At 46.4% G+C, this 22,753-nt stretch overlaps 1 protein-coding gene across 2 annotated transcripts in view; it reads right to left on the reverse strand.

Moving 5' to 3' along the window:
* Window positions 1–22,753, reverse strand: part of PRKAG2 (protein kinase AMP-activated non-catalytic subunit gamma 2) — a 188,857-nt gene that overhangs the window by 52,236 nt on the left and 113,868 nt on the right. For both annotated transcript variants that reach the window (XM_065744936.1, XM_065744937.1), the window contains one exon: window positions 6,775–6,989. In XM_065744936.1, coding sequence (XP_065601008.1) covers window positions 6,775–6,989 — 215 coding nt within the window. The remainder of the gene's footprint in view (window positions 1–6,774; window positions 6,990–22,753) is intronic.

Here is a 22,753-nt window from a genome sequence, read left to right on the forward strand (position 1 = left end):
TCTTGGATCGAGGCCATCTTCGCATTGACTTTAACCCAAACAAAATAGCACCTGAGATTCAGCAACATAAATACATAGCAACCTCAACCAAACTCAGCGCTGTAACCTTCAGATTACCTTTCTTCAGTGCCTCCTGTCATCGCTAGCTATGTTATGGCTACACTTAAAATCCATTCTGCAAGTACTCCCTGGACATAGTGCTTAGGAATGATCCTGTTTGAGACAATGCTTATGGTTTTAGAATTTGCCCAGCCTGTTTGCTAGATCAGGCTCTTGGACAGTAAGGTCCTCAGGGCAAGAGTCATGTTTACTTCTCTGCTGAAATTATCCGTGCTCATATACCACAAAACAGCAATTAGTGATTTCTTTTCTAAGCTACAAGGAAGAAGGATTTCTGTGTGCCACAGGCACCCCTCCTTGTGCAGCTATGAGGAAAAAAGTGTGTGAGATGATAAGCTCAAAAATCAGAGGTGCTAGTCTTGGCACTGGCAGCTGTCTGTAACCCTACACACACAAGAAGGCCAATCCTATGCCCTATTACTTCAGCTTTCTGTGCTTCAGCTTACACGCTCAGCATGGTAGGACTTCTGTCCTTTGTTAATCATAAAATACAATTATTCATACCTCGGGCATCACACAAATCATTATTGTCCTCCTAAAAATGTCTTCCGCACGGCCCCGCCCTCAGTGCCCGCTAAGAATGCTGTTGGGAACCAGCTCAAGGAATAAATATTTTGCATTCATTTTAGGAGCACAATGGAAACATTTTTCCAAGCTGCTGCCAAGATGGTATCTAGTCCTCCCCTGAGTCAGCAGCCCATGCAGCTGACTTTCAAATGACCAAACTTGGTTGATTGTTATCTCAAAAGAAAAAGAACCGCAGACACAAGCTGGATTTCTACAGGGCCGTGTTGCCCTCCTCATGTACAAGCTGACAGTGGCACTAAAATGCAATGCTGCAGTGCAGAAGCTGTATGGAAGGGAAGGTTGCTTGTGATGTCCCAGCAAAGCTCTCTTCTAGTGGAAAGACTTTGCTTTGTATTCCGTGCTGCTTTGTGCACAAACACATGTGGTGCTTCACTGTCATCCTCAGGAGCAGCTGGTAAGAAACACAGCAATGCTCTGTGAGGCTGCACCTGTACCTTAAATCAGAAATTAGTTATCAGGTTGTGATCACTAACAGAGCTCGCCCTTAAAAGAAGTTCTGGTCTCGCAGCAGAGTGACAGGACGCTTGTTAAATTAACAAGTCTGAAATTCAGAAGTAAGAAGTGGCACGAGAATTCTGTTCAGTGGTAAAACCATGCTGTAAATCCTAACCCCTCCTGTTACATCCTATTAAAAAGCTGCCTGCTCCTGTAGGTGTGTGAAGCTGGATGCTTGGCTTTAGCCTTGTTGCACCACACATAGTGCAGGACGTAGAGTGATAAAGGTAACTTTGCTTTCAACTTCAAACCAATAACTTCCCATTCAGGATTCTGGGGTCATGAGTTTGAAACTAATGTGTACTGTAGAAAAACATACAGGTGATCTGGCTTCAATTGCCTTAGCTACTTACAGTCTTACAAGCACTGCCAGAGCAGCTGGGAATTGATGGGACTCAGCATTTTGGCTGCTCATCCTTCCTACCTGGCCTTTCTCCTTGGACTGTAGGACTGGGAGGAACAGGGACTAGGGGAGTTTATGCTGTTAAGATAAATTCAGCACAGAGTACACCCATAGATAGCTGTGTAAATTAGCTCTGCTGAAAAAGCCACGAGCTGACAGCCATGCATTTCCTCAGGGCAAAAAAAAATAAAATAAAATAAAATTATGCAATATAAATTCTCTACATGCTATGATTGATTGCCAAGAATCTGAACACTGCAACCAGAATACAATTACATTAGGAAACTGACATTGCAGGAGGTTGTGACTGCATTTTTTTCCTCCTAAACCAAATGAGTAACTCTAGAAGAAACAAATTAACCAGTATAAAATTAGCAAGATGTCTGGTGCCTATTTTAAAAGGGGATAACAATATCAAATGTGGTAAAAAAAACCCACTAGAGTAATAGGGAGGAGGTAAAGGGACAGAACAGAATATCAGGAGAATGGGTCCATTCAATTCCAAGTGAGTTTACTGGCTCGTTTATATTATACTTCCCACTGAATCTCACTATGGACTTTCCAATGGTGTGAAGTTGTTCTGCTCAGTGGAGCCACCCTAACGCTCTGCAACAGCAGACAAAACAAATCAGGTGGGCTCAGGATGTTTTCCCCATTCATACGGTGTGTAATTGTTAAGCAATTAAATTACATGCAATCACAAAGCTGTTGATTTACTAGGTTTGCAGCTAATCAACCGTTGGACAAGTGTATTGCATTTTTACATTAAATGCACTTTCACACAGACAGCAGCAGTTGCATTAGGGATAATGTTGCAACCCAGCTGGCTTGTTGCAGCCCAGAGGACGTATTAGAGAACAGAATCATCTCCCAGAAGGAGTTGCTGGTATTAAAGCACTTGAAACTAGTCTGGACACAGCAGCAGTGCCAGAGCTTTCTCACTGCTAAATGACAGCCTTGCTGGCTCTAGGTTCCGTGATCAGTTTACTGTGGTATAAATCAGAGCTGAATCAGAGTAATGCCTTGGCACTCATTTACTTCCTTAAACCACACGAATGGTGAAATAGAGAGTTATTGCACATTTGCAGTCTGGATCCCATTTCTTTCAGCCTGTGTTGTTTTTTTTTTTGTTTGTTTGTTTTTGGTTTTTTTTTTAAGACAACATCAGAATCAAAGAACATTTTCTGTTCTCTTCATCAGATTTAAATCTCTTTAATCAGCCAGCCTGATCACGGCACTCTGGGAGGTGGCATGGCTTTTTGGAGAGAGCCAGACGGGAGGACCTGCTACACATATCCTGGTTCCCAGGCTGCCTGCCAGCAGCAGGGTGTGATGTAAGAGTCTTTCACACCAAGCAAGTTAACAGCCCTGTTTTTGAGTTTACTACATTCTGGCTGGGAAGCAGCACGAATAGCCTCGCAGGGAAATGCTGCTGCTGAACCAGCAGGTAGCTGCAGAAGCCATTTTCTCTTTCCCTCCATGTGTCTGCCACTGGAAGGGAGAGGCCTGGCTGCAGACTGTACTTCTCTTCCACAAGCTGAGCAGCAGTGACTGTGTAAAATGGGTGCTGACTGTACCTTCCAGTTTCTCCTGCATCCTGCGTGTTTGACTTGAAGAGGATGTGATGATGCAAGCTTAAAGGAGGTCTCAGACTGTCTTCTCCCTGAGACGCTCTCTTTTCAAGAAAATTCTGGGCAATTATTAGACTCAGAAGTTTGTTAGAGAGCAGTGATTAACCATAAGGAAAGGGCTGCTTACGTCTGTTCTGCTTTTGTCACTTCTGAGCAGAGGGGAGCCCCTCTGCTCCTCTTTTTCACCAGAAGAGAGCTCTGTTTGGAGCTGGCATCTTACTCTGGCCATGACTCCTCATGTAGAGAAAGAGGAAACTCATAAAGGCCAGGAAATGATGTACCACAAAAATGCATGTGTTTGCAGGAGACAGAATACTGCTGTTTTCATAGTGCCTTATGCATCAGTGGAAAAAGAAAGGACAAAATGAGGAGAATGCAACCACACTGAGCTCGACACACTGCATTCCTCCTCCAAACGGGGCAAAGCGGAAACAGGGAAAACGTGCTGGTTACTGAATTTGCAACACCTCTGCATTCCTTTCGTGGTTAGTAATGTCGCATTAGAGGGGAGTTGTCATTCACCACTTAACTGCCCGAAGGTTACACTGTCCAAACAACACAAGGCCGAAGTACAAAGTCATGAACTGTACAGCAAAACAGCGAGTCTCTCCTTCCCTATTTCATGTGGGGCATGTTAATCCTTTGGTGTAGCTTTCATCTCTTATCAGCTGATTTCTCATTCTAACCTCCTATCTCGACCACCAGGAACAGCTTTGAAGGCAGGGGGACACCTGCAAGAGCTGCTGCCGTGGCCCTACATGGCTGCTTTGGGCACCCAACAGAGAGGCCACAGTCAGAAAGGCCCAGAGTCCTTCCAGTTGGGAGTGGGGCAGTGTGCTGACCAACCCACTGCAGAACTGATTTATCCTCTCTGAGATACAGAGACAGCCAACATAAGCAGCTCAGGGTTTCTAAAGTTAGGTGGGGTAAATCCAGGCCTGAGTGATTATTACAGGCATCCATTTAGCATGGGGTTGACTGCTGAGGTCCGTGCACTGCACTGAGATGCTCGCTATAGAAGCAGCATCTCCCTCTGTCAGTGATTTTCTCCCGCTGTTTATTCCCCTTACCAAAATAAAAGGGTCAAAAATCACAGTGAGATGCACGCTAGGCTGCCACCAAAAGACAAAAGTGCTGATTACATCTGCTGGGAAACAAATATATTTATTTTTTTCCTTCTCTGTTTTTCGTCAGATTTAACCATTCAGTACCACGGCCTCAGGTGTCTAAAAAGCAAGTACACAATCAGCTTCAGATGCAGGGGGTTGTAAAAATGGGCCAAGAGTAGTTCCAAGTCCTGGTGCCTATACTCATCCACTGGTCCATTTGTTGTGTTTCTTTCAGCAGTACTTCCAGCTCTGGCTCCAAGAGTTTCTCTTTGCTCTTGCAGTGCATACCACAGTCGTGAATCATTTATAATAGTTTTAGGATCGCACACATTATCATCACTAATTAAACAGTGTAATGAGATTTAAGTTGACAAAGCCCTTGTAGATAAGAGTCAACCTCTCAATTGTCAACATAAAAGCTTCTCTGTCATTAAACTGAAAGTCTAACAGAGCGTCCACTGTGAAACCATTCATCCTATCATTTATAATGCTTTTAAGATTTTTGGAATCATTATGCCAATAAGTGGTGATTGAAGTAAACAAGAAATGGACCTTGCTTTTTGCAGATCTGTTTATGACATCTTCACTGTGAAAACAAGTATTTAACCCACTACTCAGAATAACTGAAATGTCTGCAATGCACTATTCAGGGTGCTGTCACATTTGTAAGGGAAGGAAATAACTCAGAGGGACTGAAAGATGCAACAGTTCTGGGTGAACCCCATCAGGTTCAGCTTCACGCCCTCCTGCAGGCACAGAGCCCTGCCCTCCCAGCATCTCCTTCCATGCAAAGAGGCCTCTGTGGCCTCTGCTGAGAATTAAACACATGGGGCTCTGTTTCTCACTGACCTGTGGCTGCTGACACTGCTCCCAAGAGAATCGAGAACCTAATGACTCACTGCAGCCCTGTGCACTCACTCTTGTAAATGAGATAGATATGAAACTAAGAATACGGAAACAAAGAATACAAAACAAGGAAAATCAGGTGTTGTACATCCTACGTATCTTATGTACGTTCTTCTGCATCTGTTGAATGGCAGATAATTGAGTTCAACATATTGAGTTTCCATCCAGACTCTCTTGTACAGACACAGAACCACAACAGCTAATAAATACTTGCCAAGAATTCTGTTTCTTTATTGTCTCAAGCAGCAAACCATTAAAAGAATAAAAAATAAAAAATGAAAGATCTGTCGTTCAGTCACTGTCCTAGCAGATACAAGAGGCTCCTGGGCAGTGGCCAAACAAAAACCACATTCACACACCAAGGATATGACCAACAGACTGAAGCCTACCACAGACATCTCTGTGTCCTGCAAGGCTCAGTTTCACAACCTGTGTAATCCAAGACTGCTCCTTACATGGAAAGGCAGGGAATGGTCTGGAGAAAGGTTACTGCTGTATTTCCTAACTGTGAGTGTAGGATTGGTATTATTATTTTAGATTCTTTACTTTTGCATAACAGTAGAATAGACAGATCTTTATTTTGCAAGGAGTCTGACTTCCTTTGTCTAGAACAACGAAGCTAGCTTTGGATACAACAGGATGTAATGAGCAATGAGTGAAAATGTCTATAAGGGCAAATGGTCACAGCACCCAGACACACATGGCACATCTGTGGAGATGCTGGACACGAAGGAAGAAGTGTGGGACTGCTGGCTTAGTGTATCCAGGATGCAGAGGAGCACAGAAGAAGAGAGCAGCGATTACTGAGGCTGGGGCTGGCCAGAAGAGAGAGGGGGAGGCAAAGACGTGCAGTGCAGATGTTACAGAGGAGAGTATCAGAGGTTTCATGTTTTCCTGGAACTGCTGAGTTCCTGCATTCCCAGGAGCTAAAGAAACCACTCCTACAAAGACACTGCTACCACCTGGGGTCTGCTTAAATACTCGGGTTGTTCTGCCCTTCTTTACCATGAGCTGGGGCACAGGCATGACAGCAACCACTGCCGTTAGACTGCAGTTGTCCCAGTGATCTCAGACTCCTGAGGCAGCAGGAACTCAAAACCCTGCAGCTCACGCTGTGCATTTCTTTTTGATCTTTTTGATTTCTGCTCTCCTTGGCTGCTAGCCTTCTCATCTGCTCCTTTCAAGCCAGATAAAAGACAATCCTAAATGAAACTGTATCCTTCTCTAAAGTGGCACCTCAGCAATGCATGCAGGACTCTGTAGACACTGTGAAGCTCATTTGAGCACAGTGCAAAAATTGGTTGCTGTTTGGTTAACTCACAAGACAAGTTCCCACCTCTGGATTCCTAATGCCTTGCCAGCTGAATGCTGAGAGCTGAGACAAGTCTGAGCTGTAGGGCACGTGAAATTGTTCTCACCCATCCACAGGATGGATGCACCTGCTCTAGCTCGCAGTACGAGAAACAGTTACACACACCACTGTACATTTCCCGGTGGAAAAGTGGACACAAGCACTACTTACTGGTTTTGAGGTAGCACAGGGAGATGGTGTCATTATAGGAGGCTTGGCTGCACTTTGGGATGGAGGCAAAGAAAATCTCTGCCCTGTGTCCGGAGGAGAAGAACAGTGAATCCGTGTTTCTAGTCTCTCAGGCTCATGCTTATAGGACTCAAGAGGAAACGTGGGCTGCTTGGTCACTTGTGTTGGGGTAGATGGAGAAGAGGAGAGGCCAGAGGCTGTAAAAAAGAATAATTACTAACGATCAGAAGAGAAGCAGGCAGAAATCTCAGCTTTACAGTAAACCTATATATATTTTTATCACCTTTCCCCTGGATAAAAGCATATATATCACCCTTATTTATAATAGGGGATTAAAACTGTTAATTGTTTGGCTGGATGATCTTGTACAGGGAGGCCTATGTGCCTATCACAAGAAGAGAGAGCCCTACATTTCTGTGCTATTAACTTCTCATCTGCTTCCTTATTTCTGAAGCCATCCTAAGCACTGGTGTCATTTCTTGTTGCTATTTTAATGCTTCTGTGAATCTCAGAATACCTTTATCTCATGGCAAGTGGCATAAGGGCTTGAATGCATACTTTTTCTTCATTCTGATGATTTTGTCTCATCCAGCAGTTAGAACTAAATTAGGAGGAGAGGAAAAAAGAAAAAGGGTGTATTTCCCATGTGCCTCAGCCCACATTCTGTAGGGTTCCCAGCAATGCCTTCCTACAAAGTGGGTTTGTTTCCTGCAACCTCTGAGGGGAAGGATTATTCTTTTGTGCTGAGAATCAATATCAGCAGCAGATCGTTTGTCTTGTGAGCATCCTGTTTTTGTTTGACACACATATCTACCCCAGCTGTATTTTAGGTTGTATTCTTAGGGCAGTTCTGAGTTGTTATCAAGCAGATCATTTGAGTTGTGTTTATTATCCATTTAAGAATAAACATCCACATCCAATTAGAAAATTCGTTACAACATCTGTGTTTCTGATTATATCGATGTGTATGTCAGCAAACAATGGAAGATACTTCTTTGCCAGCATGAATCAGAGCGGATTTCAAGGTGTAAAAACTGAGACTGGACAGAGCTCCAGATTTTGAAGTGGGGTGTGGGCATCGATGTGACCTCTGAATTGGGTTCACTTCTTGTACTCCCAGAGATCTGTGTAGATAACCGGTGAGCCCACAGGGGGCTCAAGTCATCACAAAGGAGCAGATGGATAGCTTCTAATAAGCAGGAAACCCCAAGCCATCCAAACAAAGGTTCAAAACATGATAACGCATCTCCAAGGCAAGTTTAGTTTGTCTTCTAAGTGTGAGATTTCAAGGTTCTACCAGAGATTTCTGCTCGCCTCTGTTCCAAGGCTCTGCACTGGTGCAAACACAGCTTCCACTGGTCCTTGCAACCCAGGGCAAGGCGTATTAGTACAACTCCATTGGTCCTCTAGCACTTCTGCAATCAAATGCCTGCAGAACCAAGAACACTGATTGAATGAACCCTTGGGAGTGTTTATATCCTGCCTTGTGTTGACCTCAGAGGATGTTCATTACCTCTTGCCATCCCCATTCTGCCTCACAAACAGCATTTATTGAGAATACTCTATTTTGGGAATGTAAACGATAAAGCTCGACAGTAAGTGATGACCATGGAGCTGTTTTTAGGAATTGCAGCTGCCCTCCAAGGACATGTTCATTTTGTTAGAGCTCTGCCAACCGAGCAGCAGCTACCACAAATGCAATGGAGGTGGGTTTTGCATGCACTGCTGCATGTTGACACACCACAGGGAGGGGCAAGGAGAATGGTCCCAGTGTTTGGGATGTCCTCAGCATTACTGACTTCAGTGAGATTGGAGAGTGTGCCACGTGCTGAAGGACTAAAAGGAGCATTTCTGCTTGCAGATAGAGATGGACAGTTCTGGAGAAGACAATCTGTGTTTTTATGGATCTACAAATGTTTCCTGAGCACTTAGTCTGGGGTTTGAGGTGCATGGTAGCTGTAATTGATGCAAATGTAAAACCACTAAAAAGGAGAAAAACACCATTAGATCTTAAATTCTTACTGCTGGAGTGTGTTCACTGTGTGCTAATGTACCAGCAAGCCTACAAACGATTTTCAGGATTAGCAATCTGCCAAAAGCATTACCAGGCATAAGGGAACCTGACAGCACTGCTATACAAGGGGTGGGGGGACAGCTGAAGGGCACAGGAAGATGTGGATCAAAGAAGACCACGCAAGTAACATCTCTTACATCCCATGAAAACTACTGTGTGTCACAGCACAGGCAGTAAGGTTCCTTGCAGACAGTGTGCCTTCCGTTGTATAAGAATGGCCTGTGATGATGAACCTCCTCTTGGGAGCAGCTTGGGGCACTTGGCATGAGTTTTTATAGATGGCAAGTATCTGTGACTCCAGAAACTTTACTGAGAGAACTTTGATCCCTAGAACAGTCTCCTCCTGAGCTCTTAACACAGAAGTACTCAAAGCAAGGCACACCCTCACGCACTCAAACTTCACTTTTTGTGTGACTATTTCCGTACAGAGATGGAGAGAAAATGATCATGGTTTTGAAAGGCTTTGGATTAAATTATGTATCAGATGTTTCCATATTCGCTATTTAAAAGCTCACCTCGTAGCATTACTGTGGTACCTATTTTATTCACATTTCTGTGCTACTGAGGTTGAAGAAAATTACGTGTAGTTTTATGATATTTAAAACAAAAGGCTCTGCTGCTACACTGCAGCTCCATGTCCAAAACCCTACAAAGACTTTTATAAAAGCCTGTGACTTTCAGGATTGAAAAGCTCCGATATGTCCCCGAGACAAAATCATTTCAGGAGTAACAGAACTCCGTCTTAACTGAATCCTACTGAACTGCCATATAAACAGATGGAATAGATATAAATATATGGGTACATGTGTGTGCAGTCACTGTGGCGGTCTACCACAGAAGAAATGGATCGAGGAGAAGAGATACAGCTTATATCCCATGTTAAACAAGAAGGCACTAAAAAGCAGCCACCATTTCTAGATTCCTCTGTAACAAGGCTGAAGAATGCAGTGCGGGTGAGGATTTTGCAGAAGAAATAGCCTTTGAAGCTGCCTGCAAACACCACTGCTGCTGATAATGAGATGAGCTGTTGTGGCATGTAATTATCTCTAATGCTAATGTTTCTTTCATCAGACAATGAAATGTGTAATCAAGTGTGGTATTTTCATGTCTGCAAACTAAATAGCTCTTTTTTTTTTTTTTTCTATTACATTAATGAAACAGTCCTAGACAGAAAAATAAAAGAAGAGGGGAAAATTCTGGATTGGCTGCTGTATCACTGGCCAATGGAAGGCGTTGTCCCATATCTACTGTTGATTGCCCTGGTCTGGTTTTATCAAAGAACCACAGAATATCCTGAGTTGGATGGGACCTACAAGGAACACTGAGTCCAACTCCTGGTTCCACATGGGAGCCCAAACCCAACCCTGAGTCTGAGAGTGGTGTCCCAGTGCTCGGTGAGCTCCAGCACTCAGGGCCATGCCCGCTGCCCTGGGCAGTCCATGCCATACCCACTGCCCTCTGGGACAGAGTCTTTCCCTCACCCCCAGCTGCCCCTCCCCTGACAGCTCAGTCCTGTTCCCCTGGGCCCAAAGGATATTCTGAAAGACAGTACTGAAAGCTTTGCTTAAATCCCCCCAGATCACGTTGACTGGCTTCCCTTGGTAACCTTGTTGGAAAAGGAAATGTAACAGGCCGAGAGTTTTGCTTTGTTCTGGTTCACCCAGCCATATCCTTCTTGCTGGCAAAACAACGCCAAAAAAAAAAAAAGAGGATTGCGTTGTGATCTCATTACTGGTGAGTCACAGGTCCTGATGTTTGTGTAATCAAATATTGATATGAATAAAAATAAGAACATGCGAAGGTAGTGCACAATCAAATCTATATAAAGAAGCAACTTACATATCACAGGGGATCTTTACTCTTCTTCCAAATCTATTTGTGAGACCTTAACAACTCTAAATAGCACTAGTCTTACTTTTGATCAAAACGGGGCCATTTCCAGTTGTCCTCTCCCTATGACAGGGTTGCCTGCAGCAACAGCCCAACATTCAGTTCTATGCCTGCATTTGCACAGCTCCAGCTTGGCTCTCACTCACATCACATGTTGGATAGAAGAGCCCCCAGAAAACACCACTGTAACAGCAGAGCCCACAGCTTTGGCCTAAGATAGCATGCAACACTACTCCACATTTAGTTAGTCACACACATGCAAAAATAATGCTGCTACCACTTGCTTCCTTAGATATGTGCAACTGTTTCCTTTAAACTGAAGCCCTTATTTCAGATGGTGTTAAAATCTCCACCCACCTCCTTGAGTGTTCTGATGCAAGCCAGCCTTCCAGTGAGGTGTAACAGGAAAGGATGAATGCTGAATGGCCATTTGTGGGCTCCCAAGAGAAGGGTGGCTGTCCTCCTGCATCCCTGGCTGAGGCCCACAATTAGCACTGTCACCTTCACTTTGTGCCTGACCTGGCAGGATGCAGCTGGTGGCTCCTGGCAGGAGAATGCTCGCAGCCCAGGGGCTCCTGCCAAAGCCTTCCTTTCATTTATCAGCTGTGATATGCCCAGAGCTCCAATCTGTCCCTCTCCAGAAAGAAACACAACCCCTTGGGCCCACAGATAGCACTGCGAATGATGAGCAAAGAATCCTTTGCAGAAGGGTGGGCTCAGGTCTTGTGAAGAGCTGCACTCCCCTGTCGAGTGGGCAAAGGACACAACCAGAAACTGGCTGTCAAACATCTCATTTGTGCTGATGTGCTTAGGATGAAGTTGTTAAAGCTGCCAAAAGTTACTATCGATGATAATCAAAACACTTCAGCAGTTTAAATCCTTGGAATCACCCTTTTTCTCATGCCCTGTACCTGAGCAAGCAGATAATGCCAAGTATACCAATAACACAAGGTTTTCAAGGTTTATATACACGTTGTATTCACTTATCACTTAGAATGAAACTTATCAAAAAAAAAGAAAAAATTAAAAGGAAAAAGAAAAACCTGGGAAGTTTCCATTTGCAGTGGCTCCAAGTGACACGTTTTGTCTGGTTCCTTCCCAGGACAGCACTGACCTTTCATTTGCACTCCCCAGCTGGCAGCAGCACAGAGAAGCAGGCAGGCTGCGGTGGCTGAATTTTAAGCAGCCAGAAGCAGCAGTGGATCTGTGCTGAGTTTGCTGCTCGTTGGGCTGATTCACTCCTCAGACACAATAGCACGTTAATTCTGACACGTAAGCAAATCGATGCAAATTATGTGAAATGCAGTTTAATGCCACTTAATGGCAGTAAAGCTAGGAAGCTAGGAGCGGGTAGAGGGCTGCTGGCTGTGCTTATTCACCTGGTGCTGGTGGTATGGACACCAAATGTTGTACAACATGCTAGCTAATAGCAAAATAAAAGTGCCTTCACTAGCGACTGCATCCAGAAACATAACTGGCAGTGCCTGGGAAGTTTCAGCCCCCTGCTAGCTAATGGTGCTTCCCACCAAGGACAACCACAGCCCCTGCTGCCAAACAGACAGCCCTTCCCAGGTCCCACACAGACACAAGGAGTGGGAGGCTCAGGTGTGCACCCCTCCAGTACAGGCGTGTGAACAAAGCCTGTACCCATCACCCACACATGGTGCAGGCAGGCTGCAGCTTCCCCCTTTCTCAATCCCCTGGCGGACTTCCCAACCCTGCTGCCCACAGCAGAGCGATGGGAGCTGAAGCCTTCTCAACTCCGCAGCGCGGTGATACAAATCCAAACAGTCCTTCAAACGAAAATCCGTTCTCTCCATTCAGGCGGGTCCGCACAGACACATGACAGCCGTGCAACCCTGGTTTCTTTTCATGATCCAAACCAGATGACTTAAGGGCAGCTGCCAACCCATGCAAATAAGCCACGTGCAATAGCTGACCCTTATCAACACCACGATAATGCGGGAGGAAAGCCTGCCCTGCCCTCCCAGCCGGTGTCAGCGCATCGAGCAGGCACAGCCCCGCTCACATGGCAGGGATTCACATGGGCACTTGTACTGCGTGCTGGTCACGGCCGGCTGCTGGGGAAACAATGCCCACAGCAGGACTGCTTTATTTCCTTCATACACCACCTGGCATTTCAACTCTCACAGAGTACTCTGTGTTCAGCATCACAGGCTTTAATGAAATAACTTCAGGTTTTATTTTAGGACACTGGGTCCAGCTGCTACAGCAAAGATCCAGCAGCTCTTTCCACATTAACCTCAGGTATCCCATCCCAGGCTTTCCTTGCTGTTTTGTTTCCAGTTGAACTATTGCAGAAAGCTGTAACCTACATTTCCTTGGTGCTATTTCTGCAGCCAGCACTGCCTCCTCCATCACATGTAAGGAAAGGCTGCTACATCCATCCCAGCTCTGCCCCAGTGCTGCTATAGCCATCCCAGCTCTGCCCCATTCCTCTCCACGCAGCTTCTTTGCATGACAGAGCTCGCAGACCGCAGGGTTACCATCACTGTGCTTGTTTTACTGCTGATGGCACAAACTGTGTGCAGCACAACAGGTAGTACAGGCCTTGGCCTGGAGGATTTACATTTGGGCAGTTGGAAGGATATCAAGGGAGGAGAGAAGGGAAGGGGAATGTTGTATGCACAGCATATAAACATGAGATGGGAAGTAATTGCTTGTTCTGATGCTTCATTTCATGCTGCAGGTTGCATACACAGTCACTGCACTAAATGTCAACATTTGAAGAGCAGTTGCTTGGGGAAGTGCAGAACGGTGCACGCCGCTGCCTCTGGGGAATGGAAAGAACAGATGCCTGCCCAGCATCAAGGCAGGTGCTTGGATTGTGCCACGTGGGGAGGTCTGCAACAGCACAGTGCACTCTTCAGGACTCAGGCCCTGGGACCTGTGCTCCACTGAATGGCTCTGTTTGGGTTATCCTCAGTTTTCTGCTCTCCAGAGCTGTGCTGAAGGCGGAGTTACTGCTGGATTGCAGCCTCACAGCACGCTTTGCTGGTGCTTATTCTCTGCAGTGCTTACGGGGGAGCTGGGGTGAGAGTAATTAAGTCTTTGCAAAGTGCTCCAGATGCTCAGGTCAGCCGCTGCTAGAGAATAAAGCCACAACGTGCAATTTCTTTGCTTCTGAAGTTCATGTTTTTCAAAGCCTCTGTTCTTCTCTTATTAAAAGAACAACAGAAGTTTCCCTCACTCCAGCTCCATTCAGAACACAACAGGAGCCCGAGGACGGCTGCAGCCTGTGACATCCGCCTCTCCCCACGGTGCCTGACTCAGGCTTCTGCCTCATCACAGCTCCCATCTTGCTGACCTGGGAATTAATCTCTTTCTGCACATATGGAACGGTGCTCTCGAGCACACCTACCTGAGCCTTCTGGAGAAATGACAAATGACTTTGTGGCACTTGCCTGATTGAAAATAGATTGCTACTGTCCCGCTCCTGTGCCTTCTGCCACTTGGCAGCACGGTTCCCATTGCCTTCATTGGTACTGCACTGTGCTTTCAGCCGAGCTTTGGTGCAGAACACAGCGCGGCCTGGAGAGTTTCAGCAGCACACGCTCACATTTTCCAGAGGGCTAGCCAGGTGATTTTCCTCTCCAGGAAATCCTTCCCCTCCTTTGTCACCCAACCCAGCTTCACCCCAGGTCACTACTACAGCGTGCCTCCAGCACATGACTGCAGTCACATTCCTGGCTTGTTTTACTGCTCAGAGTTGTCATGCTGCTGCAAGGCATCTGAAAACACCAGTAGCCAAAAGCACTCGGCGTGTCCAGAGATTGAGCACATAAGCAGCAAACTCTACAGAGCAGGGGACACCTTCATGTCAGAGATTTCCCCCACTTGGGGGGGCAATGTGATCTATTTAACATTGCTCTTTCCCTCTGCCTTTCCTCCCATCACAGCTGCCCTCGTCCTCTTACAGGTGTCTCCTTCCCTTCTCCCTCTGCATTTGCTTCTCCCTTGAAGAGATTTCCTTGAAGTTTGCTGCCACTGAGACTAGGACAGCAGGACCTGAAGGCTCAGGAATCAGGGATTCATATGAAGTCTACAATATGAAAGTTAATATCGCCAATAGATTTCAAGGGGAGAAAACAGGAACCAACCAGCTGCTGTGCCAGAGAAGTGTAGACAGGTCTTCAGTACCTAATCTCAGTATATCCTTCTGCTGTGAATAAGTATAAAGGCTACATCCATTACTGAAAGAAGGGCCTACATGAGAGAACAACTTGTGGGCAGTCATCTGATGGTCTGCTCTATGGTTTTCTTTAATTTAGTGACCAAGAAAAAGAGGTGTATGGAAAACTCCCATGAGCTTCTATTTAAGGCCTTAAACCCACCTGCACACGGGCATACATGAAGAGGAGGGAACCACTGGCTTTCTTGGTATCCTGGGCTGCATTTAAAAGGACGTGGCCAGTTGGGTGAGGGAGGTGATCCTCCCCTCTGCTCTGCACTGCTGAGGCCACATCTGGAGCGCTGTGTCCAGCTCTGGTCTCCTCAGTTCAAGAGAGACAGGGAACTGCTTTAGGGATTGGACTCTATGATCTGCAGAGGCCCCTTGCAGCCCCTAGGGTTCTGTGATTCTGTGAACCTGAGGGCAGGACCAGACCTCCTGGAGAAAACAGAAAGTTTCCTTCCAGGGAGGAAAGAAGGTATGTGCATCCCTGCTGCCTCCCCTGGCCGGTGCTGTAGGGGCTCAGGGGGTGCACAGACAGCCCTGGGTGCTGAGTATGCAAGCACTGACTCGGATGTCATGGAGCAAAGCCATCACTGCAAAGGCCACAGTGAGCAACTGTCAGACGATAAAAGATTCAGACACTGCTGACCAAGGCTGGATTTAAGCTAGGAGGGAAAGGCTTTATATCTGATTACCAACCCACTGCAGCAGTCACTTCCCTCCCTGGCTGCACTATTTTGACCTTGTTTCTGAAAATACACGATGAGCTGTTTTCTCCTCTTAATAACTCACTGTTGTGCTGGAAACCTGGTTGTTTTCGGTCGTTACAGCCAGACAGTGCTGCAGGCTGCTCCTTGAAGCACAGGCAGCTCAGGACAAGACCAGCTCAATCCTGATCTCTGCATATACTCCATGTATGCAAGACTGACTCTCAGAAAGTCAGTCATATTGAGTTTGCCTCTGGAAGTGGACTGGGACAAGTTTTCAAGTACATCTGCAAGCATCAAGTTGCTCTGTATTACCCCAGTTTCCTGAGCACTGGTGACGTGGTGTTTGATGCTGACATCTAGCTGCTGCTGCCCACTGCAAAACTAGCCAGGTCATGGAACGGTTTGGGTTAATAGGGACCTCAGAGATCATCCAGTTCCAACCCCCTGCCATGGGCACGGCTGCCAACCACCACACCATGCACCAGCTCAGGGCCCAGGGCCCCATCCCACCTGGCCTTGAGCACCTCCAGGGATGGGGCACACACATTGGGCAGCAGTGCCAGTGCCTCACCACCCTCTCAGTGCAAAATTCCCAGACAAACAATCTGAATCTCCCTCTTTTAGTTTAAAACTGTTAGCCCTTGTCCTTTCATTATCTACACAAGTAAAAAATTGATTTCCTTCCCATGTATAAGCTCTTCTCAAGTACTGGGAGGCCATGAGGTCTCCCACATTCCAGCTTTGCCAAAACCAGTCCAGAAGGAGCAGAGCTGCTGAGTGCTTCCAGCTCAGAACCAGGGGATGTGAGACTAGGAGAGACTGCACCTGCCAAGAGAACCACAGCCTTTGCTTTCCTGCACCTCTGCTTTTTCTGACAGCTGATTATGTTCCTGACACCTCCAGAAAAATCAAAGATGACACTGCAGAGACAGCATGATCCTTAACTCCTACCAGACCACAGCTTTACAGATTGGCAGTTTACAGGGCAATTTACTTGCCTCACTCATACCATCACCTCGCAGTGGATAAAAGCTGGTGGTCAAACATTCTTCTCGATGCAAAAGAATGCAAAGCCCCATCCTGGAGTTCTGCTGGACCTCAACACGATGCAGGTGGGAACAGCTGAGCTGAGATGGACGTGGGGCACAAGCTGAACCCCAGCTCAGGCAGCTGATGCCTGGAGCCCCACGTGGCTGGCGTTGGCCCCACAGAGCTAGAGCCTGAGGTATTCACACTGTGTGTGCAGCCAAGTGCAGGATGTCTGACAGCATTTGCCATCGTGATGATGCAAAAGGAGCTCAGCCTGACTGCACAGCATGGGCTGAGCCAGGTTCGCTCACCCCATGGAACCCTGGGGCTTGGGTGTGAGCAATTTTCTAGCACAGCCTTCAAGCCTTACAGGGATAAGAGCAGCAGACGTGGCCGTGAGGGGAGCCCTGCTGTCCATGTTACTGTGGCAGCAGCAAGAAGAGAGACGAGAGCTAGATGTGCCAGCACTGGCCAGTGGGCAGAGCAGGAGGGGCAAGAGGTCAGGAGCTTCACCAAAAAGGCAATTATTTGTCTTGCTCTGAGTGCATTGCTTCATCTGGGTAAACGAAACCGCAGTGAAATTAAAAGGCTCTGATGGTGAATCAAAGTTATTGAGTGCAATGGAAAATAACCAGAGCTAAGCAGGGGGCTGGGGCACAGCTGAGTGCTGCAGAAACAGAAAGGGTCGGAACCAGAGCGGGGTCAGCCACTAAACGGACAAGATAAAGGTGCAGGCTGTGGCAGGCCCTCAGTGGTGTGCCGCTAGGAAATGGGTCCCTGACAGACAGCACTGAGTCACTTTGTCACTGTGCTGAGCTCTGACCTTGCTTCCCTGTGCCCTGTGTCCTCCCATGCTGATGGGCTCCGTCCTGCAGCAGTGAGCAACATGCAGACAGAAATAAGTCCATGCAGGAGCAACAGAGTGCATTACAAACAGTATTTTAGACCTTTTGATCCGACTTGAAAAATCCCATCGATGGCATCCCAACTCCTCAAACCGACAAAAATCACGCTGTTTTCCTTCACGTTGGTATGTTCTCTTCTATCCCTTTCTTGCTGGAGTTTTGCTGACATTTTGCTCTGGCTCTGTTTTCAATTCCGCTGAAGATAAATACATGCCAGCAGCAGGCCACAGCAACAGTTGCTGCAGATCCAGTGTCAGAGTGTGACAGGCATGCGGATGGATGGCTGCTGGAGCTGGGGACGCACGCTGGGGACCTGTGATTCCCGGTCACATGCCAGAACGTGATCCAGGAAAACCTTTCCCTTGATCTCCTTCCTGTCCTGTGAGCTGTCAGCTTTCCTCCCAGCACCTGGAGCCATGTGGTTTGACTGGCACAGGGGTTTTCTCTAAATGAAATGGAGCCAAGAGAGGAGAAACTTAGGTTGAAATCATGGGAGCTATTTGACAGCAGTGTGTGTGAAGCTGAGGGTGCAGGAAAGGCTGCTGAATGTTTATGTACAGCCAGCCACAGCCACTTGGTCCTTCCTGTACTCATCTCTTGGCTATCCTGTAGAACTTTCGGGTGGATTCAAAAGCTTTTTAAAATCCAGGATCCCTCTTTGTCATTTGTCAGACCCTCATCCTGGGTTTAATCTGGAAACAATCACCCAAATGCACTGGCAGAAAACGAATGTTTTTACACCAGCAGCAGAAACAAGAACCCTCCAGGGAGCCAGCTGCTGTTCTATGGGGATTAACCACTGTACAGATCCCTTCCAAGCTGCAGTTTTCTTGTTCTGTGGAGTTATTGCCAATACAACCACCTTAAAGCACTCAGTAATGCATGTTTGTACTGCTCGGCCTCTTAAAAGTGCTAATCCATTCGCTCAGAACAACAGGCATTTTTCAAGACCAAAGCAGCTGGTAGTGGAGGATTTCTAAAGCAATGAGGAGTCATAACTGGGCACTGAGAAGTTCTTCCAAGATGCATTCTCTGTCCACAGAACTACTTAAAATGTCACTTTAATGCAATAGGGTTATTTATATCTGTGGTGTGCTGCACATCAATTGATCAAATTGCAACTTAAGAAGGGCCTGAAGTGCTTGGAAGCACTGTATGGCTAATTAATAATGTAAAACAAAGTCCAGCAGAGGAAGATCTCACCAGGGGAGTATATGGGGCTCTGCAGAAATGAGCATCCATTAGGCTTACCCAGAGCAGCTCCTTCCCCTGAGAGCCCAGGTGCAATCTATCCTTTGAGCCACACATTGTCCTTTGGAGTCAAACCTATTGCAGCATTAGCATCAATTATGTAAAGCATAACCCGTAATAAGATGTAGGCAAAAATAGCAGCCTACCCATCCTGATTTATCAAACTGTGCCTTATACACTCCCACTCAGAGGCTGGGTATGAAATACAGTTTGTAACATGCTTTGTTTTGTTCCTGCATGGACTCTGCTCTGACATGGTATGTCTCTAGTTTGTAATGTGGGTAATGGTGGTTTTGTTCTGCTTTCTCTTAAAGGCAAGCAGGACCAGAGGAGGCCTTGAGGATGCTCAGAGGGCTGGAGCACGTCTCCTGCAGATACAGACTGATAGATCTGTGGCTGTTTGGCCTGGAGAAAAAAAGGCTCTGAGGAGACCTCACTGTGGCCTTCCATCACTCAAAGAGAAAAAAAGAAAAGCTGTGTAGGGGCTCTTTATCAGGGAATGTAATGACAGGATAAAGGGTAATGGCTTTAAACTGAAAGGAGGTAGATCTACATAAAGTATAAGGAAGAAACAATTTGTGATGAGGGCAGTGAGGCCTGTACCATCTGTATTTTCGTTCCCTTTGGACATGAAGCAAGCTCTCTCCAGGACCCCTGGAGCTTCCCAGTGGCAGCCCAGCCCTCCAGCTCTCATGCAGGAGCACGGAGCTGCCTTGCTCAGCTCTGCAGCAGATAGATTGAACTGTTTTGAAATGCCACAAAACCTTTCTTCCTTATTTTAGCATCTGTAAGACATACCCATGTCAGAAATAAAGTGGGGTTTTTTTTTTTTTTTTCTAAGGCCCAAGCTGTTTCTATTTCCCCATACTGCAGGCCACCCCCAGGGGATTTTCATGGCTGGCCCTCACGCAGCCCCATCCCTGGGCCTGTCCCCACCTCCGCCTGTGGGTTCAGAACATGCAGGTGGGGACTTTGGCAGTTTCCAAACTGAGCTGCTGCCCTTGTTTAACAGTTCTCTAAAAAACTCCCCTTGGGGATGCACATGAGATCATCTATATGTCAATAACCCCAGGCTACCGCCCAGGAGGAGGGCTGGGGCTGTGTGCGCCCACCCCAGGCAGGAGGGAAGAACATTGGGCCTGAACATGGCCACGGCTGCCAGAGAGACCTACGTGAGCTGCTTCTGAGCTCCCCATGTTCTTGGGGTGTTTTACACACTAATCCAATTTTAACTTAAACACCAGTTCGTGTATTGGCATCCCACAGTGCTCTGCTCCCTTTCTCGGACGTTGCAGTATGAAGAACAGGAGCAGCATGCCCGAAGCTTTGCATGTACAGTCAAAATAAAGTGAGTATGGAGATAAATTCTATTGAGTGCTTGATCTTTCATTGATATGACTCAGGTAGAAATTTGGGATTAAGCTTAGAAAATCATGCTGTAATTATACAGCTATTGGAAGGGAAGACGGAGAAGGGAAACATAAGAGGAAAAATGTCATTTGACATTTTGCAAGAACGGAAGTAAGTTCAGCTCCTGTAGGATTTTACATGGGAAATGTGCAATGGCAATCCCAGGCAAATGATTCTGGAGACTTTTCTATCTCCATCTTAGGACAGCAAAACTCCCTGGTGCAGCATGAGCCCTTTGTGCTTGCACAGGACCTTGCAGACCCCTTCCTCTGCCAGCCTCATCAGGCACATGTGGCAGCAGGCTGGCACACACAGTGCATACTCTCCTATGGGCACTTTCACCATCTCCAAATCCAGCACTGAGGCTCCTGCTGCAGTAAGAAATAGCCACACACTTCTGCCCAGGGTCTCCCTGCTGATTGCCACCTTCTGTAACTGGCTCATTTGCTCCTCATGCTTGGATTTCAGTGTTAATCTCTATAAAAGGCTGAACTCTGTAGTGTTAGTAGGACAGAATGGCTTGGTTTGGAAGGAACCTCAAAGATCACTGAGTTCCAACCCCTTGCCATGGGCAGTGTTCCCAGCTGCTAGAACAAGCACTGGATCAGGTTGTCTAGGGCCCTGTCCAACCTGGCCTCAATATCATGAGATATCATAACAAACCTGGCATATTGTTTGGATTTAAATCATACAACAACAGGAAAGCCTAACCACATATATTTTATATGTGAAATAAAACCATTGAAAGCGTACAAGTTTGTGACCCACAGCTCACAGAGTTCAGGTCCCAGTGATACTCAAGCACCATATGAGTTTGGCTCACATTGCTGCTGGACCCATTTGGTTGTACCTCTTCTGGCAGAGCCATGCTTTGCAGGTGCTTAAAGAGGCAAGAAAAGAAACCAGCCTTGAGGCCCCACCTGAAGCCTCTCATACCTGGAGATGGAAGGCTGAAGTGAAGGAAGCCGTGTGTCACCTGATGAGCACTGATGGGAACAGAAATGATTTTATGTGCAGATAAATGGGGAGAACTCACCCATATAACTTCCACAGCCCATGAAATTGTGAGCTTGAAATACATGGAAATGGACAAGAAAAAACCAACAAAACAACAAACCACAATCAACAAAGTGCAAAGACTTTCAGAATCCCTGCTCCTTTTTTCTAGTGCAAAAGTTGCACATTTTCCCATTCTTTTCAGAAAAGGATCACTCAATTCACTGTTTTCTGAGGTAGAAAACCTATTTCTTTGTTGTTGTTTAGAGAAACAACACATTACTACTCATGCTACCAACACCTTTCTGGAAATGTCAGCACGCCTTTGACTTTTGGACTCAACTGTGTCCTGCCTCTTGCTTCTCGGTGTCTGCATTGGTAAAATAATAGGTTCATAGGTTCATAGGTACATTAGATTGGAAGGGACCTACAAGATCACCTAGTCCAACCATCCTCCTATCACCATCCCTACCCACTAAACTACTAAATCAAATCTCTTAGCACCTCATCTAAACGCTTCTTGAACAGCGCTAGGGATGGTGCCCATGAGCTCCCGCACAGCTCCTCCTGCTATGAAATACCTGCAGCAGATGATGTTTCCAGAATCGACCCCAGAAAGAATCAGATCTCCACTGGGATGACGTGGGAGAGCAAAGAGCAGCTGATCTTCTGAAAACCTTACAGTGCATTGACCAAAATGTTATATTCAATCTCAAATGAGTGAATCTTTCCATCCTCTATTAATGTACATCAGATGGTGACAGTTTAGATAAATCAAATTTGGGAAGATTGGAGGTAAAGGTGAATACAGTGATGTTCTTGCAAAAGGAGACTCTTCATCTAGATTTACTGCTCACCAAACGCAGCCCCGATGGACTCCTGTGCAGTACAGAGTTCTGTATTGGCAAAACCATGGGTTTTGCCTGTTGGGTAAACAGGGAGCTTAAGGGAAGAACTGTGTTTGCACCTGGCACCCAAATCTATAGCATTAATATAAATATATGACTTGGTGCTTTAACAGAGCTCAAGGCTGACCTCTGTCAACCTTGCTGAGGATTCCCTGTATCACTGAAAATTATTCTGGCATCTCTGCAGGGTTTTAGGAAATTGGCTGCAAGCACCTGAAGGTGAATGCTTTTGTCTGATTTAACCAAGATCACTCAGCCAGCTCTGATCAAAGAACAAAATCTGAAGTCTTCATTTCCCTTCTCTCTCATAAGCAATATACAGTGAGGCTCAGACAAGGGAATCCTAGTCATCTGAAACCAAGAGCATGTCTGCACCACGACCAAGAGATTTGAGACCACAGCCACCGAGCCTGCCAGCACCCTGGGGAGGTTAGGCAGGTGTCCGAAGGCTCCTTGCCACAGTGATACCTGATTTAACTAAATTAAAGCCTACTCTGTACACCTGCTAGGCAGCTGTGTGCAATTACAGTGTCGGAGGCAGGCACACTGACACAATCCATCCGGCTTCCTCTGGGTGGTCACAAAGTGAATTA

This window comes from Cyrtonyx montezumae, unplaced genomic scaffold (genome assembly GCF_038088225.1).
Source record: "Cyrtonyx montezumae isolate F1298 unplaced genomic scaffold, pur_monq_1.0 scaffold_32, whole genome shotgun sequence".
Classification (NCBI taxonomy): domain Eukaryota; kingdom Metazoa; phylum Chordata; class Aves; order Galliformes; family Odontophoridae; genus Cyrtonyx; species Cyrtonyx montezumae.